The 12,566-nt window shown below is 44.6% G+C and overlaps 1 protein-coding gene across 1 annotated transcript in view; it reads left to right on the forward strand.

Moving 5' to 3' along the window:
• The window catches only part of ret (ret proto-oncogene receptor tyrosine kinase), a 129,587-nt gene that overhangs the window by 86,357 nt on the left and 30,664 nt on the right, over positions 1–12,566 (forward strand). The window contains exons 6-7 of the mRNA XM_073025399.1: positions 7,559–7,758; positions 8,902–9,193. Of these exons, the coding sequence (XP_072881500.1) occupies positions 7,559–7,758; positions 8,902–9,193 (492 nt within the window). The remainder of the gene's footprint in view (positions 1–7,558; positions 7,759–8,901; positions 9,194–12,566) is intronic.

Below are 12,566 nucleotides of genomic sequence, written 5' to 3' on the forward strand. Positions count from 1 at the left end.
TCGCCCACATGTGGGACACATGAGGGTAGGTGCTGCAGTGGAAGTGGAGGTAGCTCGAGCCTTGCACGTGGCGCGTTTCCTCTGAGCCTCTGCGGTGCGTCTGATTTCTGCTGCATACGCTCCTTTAGTGGTCCTGCTCCACCAGGTTGGGCGGTCCAGAGCAAGCGATTCCCAGCTACTGGGATTGATGTTGAGGTCTTTGAGGGACACTTTGAGGCAGTCTTTGAAACGTTTCTTCTGCCCTTCAACTGAGCGCTTGCCCTGGCTCAGCTCTCCATACAGCAGCTGTTTTGGTAGTTGACTGTCAGACATCCTGACGACATGGCCAGCCCATCTGGCTTGGGTTTTCTGTAGGAGGGTGTAGACGCTGTGGGTGCTAGCCCGCTCCAGGACCTCCGTGTCTGGGACTTTGTCCTGCCATCGTACGTGGAGAAGTCTGCGGAGGCAGCTCAAGTGGAAGTGGTTGAGCTGTTTAGTGTGTCTGCTGTAGACTGTCCAGGTCTCGCTGGCATAGAGGAGGGTGGTGAGAACCACTGCTCGGTAGACCTTCAGCTTGGTGGTAAGGCTGAGTCCTCTCCGCTCCCATACATTCTCACGGAGTCTCCCAAAGGTGGCACTGGCTTTGGCAATTCTGTTGCTGATCTCTGCATCTATGTTCACCGCTCGTGATACAGTACTGCCCAGATAAGTAAAGCTGTCGACTGCCAGTAGCTTCTGCCCCTTTACTGTGATGTGTGGTTCCTGGTAGGGCTTTCCGGGTGCGGGCTGGTACATAACTTCGGTCTTTTTGGTGCTGATTGTAAGTCCGAAGTTGTCACAGGTTTGTGAGAGGCAGTCCATTTCTCGCTGCATCTTCTGCTCTGTACTGGCGTTGAGGGCGCAATCATCAGCGAATAAGAGGTCTCTGATGACGGTCTCCTTTACCTTTGTAACAGCCTGTAGACGCCGGAGGTTGAATAGCCCACCGCCAGTCCTGTATCTGACGTGTATACCGTCCTGACAATCGCGGAAGGCATCATTCGGCATAGCAGAGAAGACCATGCTAAAGAGTGTAGGGGCAAGAACGCATCCTTGCTTCACACCGTTCATCACTGGGAAGGCTTCTGACTCGTCACCATCATCCAAAACTTTCACCATCATGCCATCGTGGAACTGCCGAACAATCGTGATGAACCTGCTAGGGCAGCCAAGCTTCTCCATTATCTTCCATAAGCCATCTCTGCTGACCGTATCAAATGCCTTGGTCAGATCGACGAAGGTCATAAAGAGGTCGCTGTGCTGCTCTTGGCATTTTTCCTGGAGTTGGCATGCAGCAAATATCATGTTGACAGTTCCACGCTCTGCACGGAAGCCACACTGGCTTTCTGGGAGGAGACCTTGCTCAAGGTGTTGGAGAAGGCGATTAAGCAGGACGCGAGCCAAGATCTTCCCAGCTATGGACAGGAGGGAGATGCCTCGGTGATTGTCACAAGACTGGCGGTTGCCTTTCCTCTTGTAGATGTGGACTATGCTGGCATCTTTCAACTGTTGCGGGACCTTTCCTTCGTTCCACGTAGACTGGAAGAGCTCAGTCAGCTTCTGCATCATGAATGGGCCTCCTGCTTTGTAGACTTCAGCAGGGATTGCATCTGATCCTGGTGCTTTGCTACATGAAAGTTGCCTGATGGCTTTTCTGACATCTTATTCTGTGGGGAGGTTGTCAAGGTCCAGGCTGATTTCCACCTGAGGTAGGCGAGCAATGGCCTCATCATTGATTTCGGCAGGGTGGTTGCGGACCTGGTTGAAGTGTTCAGCCCATCTCTCCAAAATCTGCTTTTTCTCTGTCAGCAACTGAGTCCCATCTGCACTGAGGAGGGGGGAGGAGCCAGAGGACTGAGGTCCATACATAGCCTTCAAAGCGTCGTAGAAAACGTCGCTTGGTGTCGCGACTGTCTGCGTAGCCCTGGATCTCATCGGCCTTATTGCTGAACCAGACATCCTGCATCTCACGGAGTTTCTTTTGCACTTTCCTTCTTGCACTGCCGAAGGCATCTATCTTTGCTTGTGATGTGGGATCGTTCTGGTGCGCTCTGAACAGTTGGTGTTTCTCTGACAACAGTGCCTGTATCTCCTCGTCGTTCTCATCGAACCAGTCTTGATGTCAACAGATTGCTGGTCCGAGGTGTTCGAGAGTGGTAGAGTAGACCGCATCTCTGAAAGCCGTCCACTGCTCTTCATTGCTGGTGTAGTCATTCTGGGGTGTGTCAAGCAGCCTGCTATCTAGGTCTTCACGAAATTCTTCTGCAACTACGTTGCTCTTCAGCTTGGAGACATTGAGCCTCTTTGCAGTCTTCTGAACTTGGGGTCTTCTCACAGGCAGGATGCAAAGTTTAAACTTGGACACTATGAGTTGATGATCCGTCCAGCTGTCGGTACCACACATAGCCTTTGTCACTCTCACATCTTGCCAGTCCCTCTTTCTGGTGATGACATAGTCAATCAGATGCCAGTGCCTAGAGCGTGGATGCATCCAAGATGTTACGGGTAGGGAGGCGGAATAGGGTGTTGATGATGACAAGGTCATGCGTAGTACATGTCTTAAGGAGAAGCAGGCCATTGCTGTTACACTTGCCAATACCATGTCTTCCAAGAATCCCTTCCCAGATCTGGTAATCTGTCCCCACTTTGAGGAAAGGTGCTAGAAAAGGTGCCTCAAACATAGCCTGCTTCATCTTACCCTGGCCAGCACACCGCGGCTGGCGGGGATCCCACTCAGCGGTCGAACTACAAAGAAGACGAAAGCGAAGGTGCTCAACCTTAGCATGTGGAACGTGCGAACTCTGCTTGACATCACCAAGGCTGTCAGACCAGAAAGAAGAACAGCACTGGTCGCCAAAGAACTGGCCCGCTATAACGTGGACATTGCAGCACTCAGCGAAACACGCCTAGCAGACAAGGGCCAGCTTACAGAATGTGGTGGTGGGTACACCTTCTTCTGGAGCGGTCGCAGCAGCACTGAACGACGAGAGGCTGGCGTTGGATTTGCCATCCGATCCCACCTCGCTCGTAAACTTGCCAAGCTTCCAGAGGGCATCAACGATCACCTGATGACGCTTCGGCTCCCACTTGGCAACAAGAGGAGTGCCACGCTGATCAGTGCATATGCTCCAACGATGACCAACCCAGATGACATCAAAGATAAGTTGTATGAAGAACTTGATGCCCTCATAGCAGCAGTCCCACAGTCAGAGAAGCTTATTGTCCTCGGAGACTTTAACGCCAGAGTGGGGACAGATTAACACACACATAATACTGGAGGAACTCAACAGGTCAGGCAGCATCTATGGAAATGAATGAACAGTCAAGGTTTCAGGTTGAGATCCTTCTTCAGGACTGGAAAAGAAGGGGGAAGATGCCAAAAAAAAGAGGGTGAGGGGAGGAGAGGGAAGGAGCACAAGCTAGAGGTGATAGGTGAAGCTAGGTGAGTGGGGGAGGGGGATGAGGTAAGAAGCTGGGAGGTGATAGGTAGAAAAGGCAAAGAGATGGAGAAGAAGGAATGTGATAGAAGAGAAGAGTGGACCATGGGGGAAAAAGGGAACGAGAAGGGCCAATAGGGGAAGGTGACAGGCAGCTGAGGTGAAGAGTTAAAAGGCCAGGGAATTGAAGAAGGAGGAAGAGGGATGGGGAAAAAATTACTGGAAATTGGAGAAATCAATATTGATGCCATCTGGTTGGACAGAATATGAAGTGTTGCTCCCCCAACCTGAAAATGTTCTCATCATAGCAGAAGAGGAGACCATGGACCGACATCTCGGAACAGACTTGGGGAAAGGAATTAAAATGTTTGGCTAACGGGAAATTCTACTTTTTGCGGATGGAGCACAGTTGCTCAGCAAACTGGTCTCCTGACCTACGTCGGATTTCACCAGTGTAGAGGTGGCCACATCAGGATCACCGGATAAGGTAGACGACCCCAGCAGTTTTGCAGTTGAAGTGTGGCCTTGCCTGCAAAGTCTGCTTGAGGTCCAGAACTGAGGTGAGGGAAGAGATGAATGGGCAGGTATAGCACTTCTGCCACTTGTAGGGATAAGTGCCAGGAGACAGATTATTGGGGAGGGATGAATGGACAAAGGAATTGCAAAGGGAGTAATCCCTGTGGATAGTGGTGAGTTGGGGGGGGAGGTAAAAACATGCTTAGTGGTAGGGTGTCATTGAAGATGCTAAAGTTGTGGAGAATGATGCCTTGGATGCAGAGTCTCATGGGGTGGTAACTGAGGACAAGAGGAACTCTATTCTTGTAAGGCTGGTGGGAAGGTGGAGTGAGTGTGGATGTCTGGGAATTGGAGGAGATGTGTGTGAGTGCAGCATCAATGGTGGAGGAAGAGAAACCCTGTTCTTTGAAGAAGGAGTGAGATTGAGTTTTGGAGCCGAGAGGTAATGTTGCAGCTATATAGGTCCTGGTCAGACCCCACTTGGATTACTGTGCTCAGTTCTGGTCGCCTCACTACAGGAAGGATGTGGATACTAAAGAAAGGGTGCAGAGGAGATTTACAAGGATGTTGCCTGGATTGGGGAGCATGCCTTATGAGAGTAGGTTGAGTGAACTTGGCCTTTTCTCTTTGGAGCAAAGGAGGATGAGAGGTGACCTGATAGAGGTGTAGAAGATAATGAGAGGCATTGATCATGTGGATAGTCAGAGGCTTTTTCTCAGGGCTGAATTGGCTATCACAAGAAGGCACAGTTTTAAGGTGCTTGGAAGTAGGTACAGAGGAGATGTCACGGGTAAGTTTTTTACGCAGAAAGTAGTGAGTGCGTGGAATGGGCTGTTGGCGATGTTGGTGGAGGCGGATACGATAGGATCTTTTAAGAAACTCCTGAATAGGTACATGGAGCTTAGAAAAATAGAGGGCTATGGGTAATCCTAGGTAATTTCTAAAGTAAGGACATGTTTGACATGGCATTGTGGGCCGAAGGGCCTGTATTGTGCTGTAGGCTTTCTATATTTCTTCTGTGTTTCTATCTCTGATGTCCTGGAAAGGAAAGCCTCGCCCTGGGAAAAGCTGCAGCAGAGGCAAAGAAACTGAGAAAAAGAAATGGCCTTTTTACAGGAGACAGAGTGGGAAAATGAAGAGTCAGGAAAGCCATGGGAATTGGTAGTTTTATTAAAGATATCGGTAGACAGATTGTCTCCAGAAATTGAGACAGATTAAGAAATGGGAGAGAGGGGTCTGAAATGAACCAAGTGAATTTAAAGGCAGGGTGGAAGTTGGTGACAAAGTTAATGAAATTGACATACTTAGCATGGGTGCATGAAGCAGCACCAATGCAGTCGTCAATGTAGCACAGAAAGAGTTGGGAACACTGGCAATGGTGACATCCTCAGTTTGCAGGAAGTGGAAGGAGCTGAAAGAAGTTGTTAATGGAGGAGCGTGTGGTGGAGGGGACGGGTCAGGTCAGTTGTCAAGAAAGAAGCAGGGAACTTTAAGGCCTTCTTGATGGGGTATAGAGATGTATACGGACTGGGCAACCATGGTGAAAGTGAGGCGATCAGGGCCAGGGAATTGAAAGTTGTTAAGGGGATCGAGAGCATGTGAATTATTGTGGATGTAGGTGGGAAGGAACTGAACCAAGGAGGATAAGGATATGAAGTCGAGGTACGTGGACAGGAGTTCAGTGGGACAGGAGCAGGCAGGAACGACGGGTCTACTTTTTGTTTACCATTAGCTTTTGTTTGATCTTCACACCGGCCTTTCAAAGTTGAGTTTATTGTCATAGGCACAAGTACACATATTCTATGTACAATAAAAAAACTTGCAGCCACATCACAAGCACATAGCATCAGATAGGCAGCATCCACACTAAAAACATTAATTAAAAATAAATTAAAAAGAAAAAACAAAATTAGGACAAAAGAAAGCAGTCCACAGACAGACAATATGCAAAATAATAAATAGTTTAGGCCATTAGTCCATAAGACATAGCAGAAGAATTAGGCCATTCGGCCCATCATGCCTGCTCCATCGTGACAGATTTAGTTTCCCTCTCAACTTCAATTTCCTGCCGTCTTCCTGTAACCTTTGGCACTCTTACTCATCAAAAACCTATAAGCTTCTGCTTTAAATATACCGAATGACTTGGCCTCCACTATAAATGTTATAGTATTTTCAGTAGAACTTAATCAACAGACAAGCTTGTGCCCCGTTTAGCATTATATTCATTCCTTTAATGGATGGAGTGGTGATCTTGCTGATTTCTTCAAGGAAGAGAGGCACAGGTAGCTCAGCCTACAGCAATTTCAGTCTCTTCTCACATCCAGATTGCAAGATAAATAATTTTAACTGCCTTCTCCCGTATATCCGATCTGCTTCATCACAGGTATTTCCACTGCAGTGAGCAATGACAGTGATTCAGCCTGCAATATTGGCACAAAGCAGGACTTCATTCCTGTGCCTACATGTGTGAATTCAGAGAGGATTCCCACAAGTTTGCAGTCTGCCTTCTGATGAGAGATTATCGAGGAACTTTATTGACATTTATTCCGTCCATCTGGATACATAAGGACCCACTGTTTGGAAACTTGAGGCAGATGGATGGTGCAGGCCAAGGGATTGAAACACTAGCTGTTAAGTCAGTGATTTTCAATATGTTAGACAATAGATGGTCAAAATTCAATGAGATTGATTGAAATTGGTTAACTGTGGAAGGGATTGAGCAAGATGTGTTGCTGTGGCTACATAATCATAAGGATTTATGGCTCAGGAATTACTCATCTACCCATAAATCACAGATTTAATGATTTAGGCTAATCTATTCATGCTTCTCTTTTTGCTGAAAGAGGCTATGCAAGTTGAAAGGGTAGTGAAGAAGGTATTTAGCATACTTCCCCCCCCCCCCCCCCCAACGAGTCAGGGCATTGGGTTTAGGAGTATGGACAGTACATTACGTTGCAGTTATTGAAGTCTTTGGTGTGGCCACTTAGAGTATTGTGCACAGTTTTGGTCAGCCTGTATAGGAAAGACATTGCCAAGCTGGAGAGGGTGCAGAAGAGATTTATGAGAATGCTGCCTGGACTAGCAGGCCTGAGTCATAGGATCTTTCTTCCCTGGAGTGGAGGAGATAGAGGGCTGACCTCACAGAAAGTAAATAAACTCGTGAGGGCTATGGATAAGGTGAACAGTCATAGTCTTTTCTCTGTGGATGGAGAGTCCAAAACTAGATATAATGTAAGAGGGGAGAGATTTAAAAGGGATCTGAGAGGTAACTTCTTTACAAAGAGGGTAGTGAGCGTCTGGAATGAGCTAACAGAGGAAATGGTTCAGGCAGGTACAATTGCAATATTTCGGAGGCGTTTGGTTTGGGACATGGAAGGTTATGGGATGAATGCGAGCAACTCGGAGGAGCAGGGAGGATGCTGTGGTTGGCGTGGATCAGTTGCGCCAAAGGGCCCGTTTCTTGCCCATTTTACTCTATGATTCTATGACCAAAATTAAGGATACGACGGTAGACAAGTAAATTTACTCGTTTGATTTCTCTGCTGTGGACCTGATGTAATTCAAAGTATTTTTCTGTTTTATTCTAGAGTTGTTGCTGAAGAGGAGCCTGTCAGTCTCAGAGAACCGATCGTTCAGTTTAGATGTACTGGTCCAGGACACAGAGTACAGTGGTCCCAACAGCTCAGTGATGCTTCATTTCAATGTTACAGTCCGGCCTATTGTCATCGAGTTCACTGAAAAAACATTCTACTTCTCAGTGAACAGGAATGCAGGACGTTCTGCAAAGGTGACAATTAACTTTTTTTAAATTTAAGTGAGCAGGGTTTCAGCAGGATAATCAATGAAATTTGATAGCAATTAGTCCGCAGATGTAATTTAATACTGGCAGTTTACAGCGCATCAATCAGAGCCTTGAACTCTGACCCTGTTTGTGAGGGAGAAGTTTAGAGAATGCGGGCTATTTTTACCAGTGAGTTGAGCAATTTTCATTACTTAACCCTTTCTTTCAACTATCAAACCAGTTTTAAAATATCAGTGTAGAACACAGAACGTAAATCAGAATAACACAGGAGCAGGCCTTTTGGCCCACAGTGTCTGTGCCAAAGTAACTTAGTAATCAAATAATCCCTTTTGCCTCCACAATGTCCAAAGCCTTTCATTTCCAGCACATTCATGTACCTACCTAAGAGCCTCTTGAATGACTCTATCATGTATGCCTCCACTACCACCCTTGGCAAGGCATTCCAGGCACTTATCACTATCTGATTTAAAAAATATGTATCTAACATATCTCCTTTGAATTTACCTCCTTTTACTTTGTACTTCAAATGCGTGTCCTCTGGTACTAGACATTTCAACCCTGGGAGAAAGATACTGTCTGTCTACTCTATCTATGCCTCTCATAATTTTATAAACCTCTATCAAATCTGCCCTCAGCCTCTGTCCCTCCAGAGAAAACAAGCCTCTCCATGTAGCACGTGCCCTCCGATCCAGGCAGCATCCCGATAAACCTCTTATGCACCCTCTTCAAGGCTTCGATATCCTTCCCATAATGGAGCAACCGGGATTTAATGCAATCCTCCAGATGTGGCCTAACTGGAGTTTTATAAAGCTGCAAAATAACTTCTCAACTCTTGAGCTCAAATCTTCATCCACATCACATCGCATGAATAACTTTTAAATAAAATCATGGGTAACCTGGTAGCATAGTAGCTAGCCCCACATCCTCGGACTGTGTTGGACTTTGATGCAAATGAAACGTTGCACTGTATGTTTTGATGTAGATGTGACAAATAAAACTAATTTTTAAACCAAGGGTTTGAACCCTTTACATTCCATCTCAGAGGTGGGAATGCTAACCAACGTCAAGTTCTGCTCAATAGATGGGGTGTTATCTGTGATCTATTTAACTCTTGGCTGTTGATCACAGATTGGAAGAATTTGCATCGCGAACTGTCAGAACTTTCAAGCTTTAAGCATAACCTACACGCTGGTGCCAGTGATCCACAGCGAAGAGAATGTCACACAACAGGACAAAGGCTGTTCATCTATCATAGGGGTTCTGAAGCAAGCCAAAGATATATTTGGGATCCTGTACGTCAGTGACGTGAAGATGCTTAGGAACACCACATGTGTCAAACTTCACTACATTGTCATTGCTAATGAATCACTGAGCAAGGAAGAGGCAAAGACCAATATTATTATCACGCTGGAGGGTAGATGTGAGTATCATTTTGAACTCATTGCTTTTCCCGCTTTATTAAGTGTCTTTCTTCATTGTTGCCCCTGAGAGTGAAGAGAAAGGGTGGAGCAGGACTGTAGCTCCATGATTCATGATTGTCATGCTTTGTAAGTCCAGAAACTAATTGAAAGGAAAACACAGGAGCCCAGGGATACTCGTGTACTTAGTTTTACTTCAGTGAGGTGCTCACATGTGACATGGTGGTGTGATAACTTGTGCCATTCACATACTTCTTGTGTATAACCTGTAACAAATTATGTAAACAAACAAGAATACTCAATCAAACAATATATTTACAGTATTTACTTTAATATTACTGAAATATTAAATACACTACTATGATTTTATTGAATGGCGGAGCATTATGGCCAAGGCTTCTTTTACCTGTCAATGTGTACTTTAAAGAACATGACTGATCTGTGAAACGTGGGCAGTAATTGTAAATGGAACTGCAAAACTGATGGATTGCATGGGGAGAGGGGAGGTGGTGTATCTCCTGTGTATTCTTATGACCCATTTGTGGAGGTGTTTTTGAAAAAAAAAATCCCAGGCATTGCTGAAAAGGACAATTCCGACATTGCCCTTCAACCATTGGGTTCCTCAACTGGAGTGGATAACCTCACCCACCCCATCGCTGAACTGATTCCACAATTTATGAACTCAATTTCAAGGGACTCTGCAACTCATGTTCTCAATATGTAATACTTAGTTATTAATATTATTATTATATTTTTCCTTTTTGTATTTGCATAGTTTGTTGCCTTTTGCACACTGGTGTTGATTTGCTTTATTTTAGTGCAGCTTTTCACTGATTCTGTTGTGTTTCTTAGTAATTACTGTGAATGTCCACGAGAAAATGAATCTCAGGGTAGTATATGGTGACATTTATGTACTTCAATAATAAATAAATTTACTTTAGCTTACTACTTATTGCTGCTCCCTAGATAGTCTGAGATGGTTTGGTGCAAACAAATACTGTGTAGCATCACTTCGGAGACAATTAGTGATAGGCCTCATCACCGTAGGTCTGGAATCCTTTCTAAACCTGACCCATGGATGATATCCATCCCTGAAGAATGATAGTTCAAAAGTTCAAAGTAATTTTATTATCTAATTATTATCTAACATCTTAGATTTATTACCCTGAGATTTATTTACAAGACAATAAAGACATATAATAGAATTAATGAAAATCTATACATAAATACTGACAACCAGTTTGCAAATAAAGACAAATGTGCAAACAAAACTGTAAATAAATAATAGAGAACATGAGTTGTAGAGTCCTGAAAGGGAGTCCATAGGTTGTAGAATCAGTTCAGCATTGAGGTGAATGAAGTTATTCATGCTCGTTTCAGAGTCTGCTGGTTGAAGGGTAATAACTGTTCCTGAATCTGGTTGCATGGGACTTCAGGCTCCTCTACCTTCTGCCCAAGGTAGCAGTGAGAAGGCAGCATGGTCCGGATGGTGGAGGTCCTTGTTGAAGGATGCTGTTTTCTTGTAGCAGTGGTCTTTGTAGATGTGCTCAGTTTGGGGTGGGCTTTGCCTGTGTTGGACTAGGCTCTGTCCACCACTTTCTTTGGTGAACCTGTTAGAAATGCAATCCAATAAGCCATTTCTACTGATAACACATTCAGCGTTTTAAACTGAATTCAAATTCTCATGGTGGGATTCTTCTGGAGTACTCGAGCAGGAGTCTTAATTATGAATATAAATCCCACAAAATGCATCCAGCCCTATTTCAAACCTGGTGGAGACACATTCACATACTATACTTTCTGCACTGGCTAACCTTACAACCTAGGCAAATCAGTCATGGCAGTTTAATAGTTGGTGCATTTTGGCATATGGCCATGATATAAATGTATGGAATGATTTCACATCCTGCTGAACAAGTTTGCACAGTTCAACACCATTTATGCAGGATAAGCAGAAAGGGTAAATTCAAGATTCAAGATTTAAATTGTTTAATGCCATTTCCAGTACACATGTGTATAAAGGAGAACAAAAATAATTGTTACCCTGGATTCAAGGCAGCACAAAAAAAAACACAACAATGAAAAAACAGCAATAAATATAAATACATAAAATAGCTTGTATGCATAGATTGATCATACATCCATAAAATGACACTAGATACAGGAGTGTCTGTTCCTAAGGTGCCTGACAGAAAATGATAAAGTAGCGGTGGTGGGTGGTATGGAGGGGTGGGTTAGTGGGTGGAGGTATTAATCAGCCATTCTGTTTGGGGAAAGTAACTGTTTTTGAGTCTGATGATCCCGGCATGGATGCTACGTAGCCTCCTCTCTGATGAGAGTGGGACAAACAGTCCATGAGCAGGGTGAGTGGGATCCTTCATGATGTTACTGACACTTTATCCGGCACCTTTCTGTATACTCTATATGTCCTCGATAGTAATCCCATTTGTTCCATAGTGTGGACATAAGCATCAGGAACATAGATTCATCCACCATTGTCGAAGGTCTTCAGATTCTCTTCTTGATTCCTTTAGGACTGCTGATCCTTTAGGCCAGTGCAGATGAGTGCGCATTAATTCTGCCACATTTCATGTCTATCTATCATAAAACCTCTGCGAACAATTTAGTGCCAGCCAGTGAAAGGGATACTGGATGTGTTTGATAAGAACCATTAAGCATGGCAAAAAATGCCAGTCTTGCCATTCATATATGCTGAATATCATGACAAAGTACTGAAGTAAATAATGTGATGCAGAACTACTGGACAAAGAGTGAAAATGAAAAACTACCCCCTCCATCCAATTCAGCTCCCCCCCCCCACCATGCCACAGTTGCTGAATTACTAAGTGGCATAATTATCAATAGTTTGAAGTCAAAGTAAATCTATCATCAAGTACATGTATGTCACCATTTTCTACTGTGAGATTCATTTTTTGTGGACATTCTCAATGAGACAAAGAAGTACAATATAAATCAATGAAAAACTACACACAAAAAGACTGACAAACAATCAATGTGTAAAAGAAGACAAACTGTGCAACCCCAAAAACCCCCAAAAAATAATACTGAGAACATGAGTCATAGAGTCCTCAAAAGTGAGTCCATAGGTTGTGGAATCAGTTCAATGTTGAAGTAAGTGACATTATCCACGCTCGCTCAGGAGCCTGATGGAGGGTATTAACTGTTTCTGAAACCGGTGATGTTGGACCCAAGGCTCCTGTACCTTCTTCCCAATAGCAGCAGTGAGAAGAGACCATGGGGGCCCACAATGATGGAAACTCCTTTCTTGTGACAGTGCTCCTTGTAAGTGTTCTCAATGGTGGTGAGGCCTTTGCCTCTGGTTGTCTGGGTTGGATCCACTCCATTTTAAGCTTT

The sequence above is a fragment of the Hemitrygon akajei genome, chromosome 21 (genome assembly GCF_048418815.1).
Source record: "Hemitrygon akajei chromosome 21, sHemAka1.3, whole genome shotgun sequence".
NCBI lineage: Eukaryota > Metazoa > Chordata > Chondrichthyes > Myliobatiformes > Dasyatidae > Hemitrygon > Hemitrygon akajei.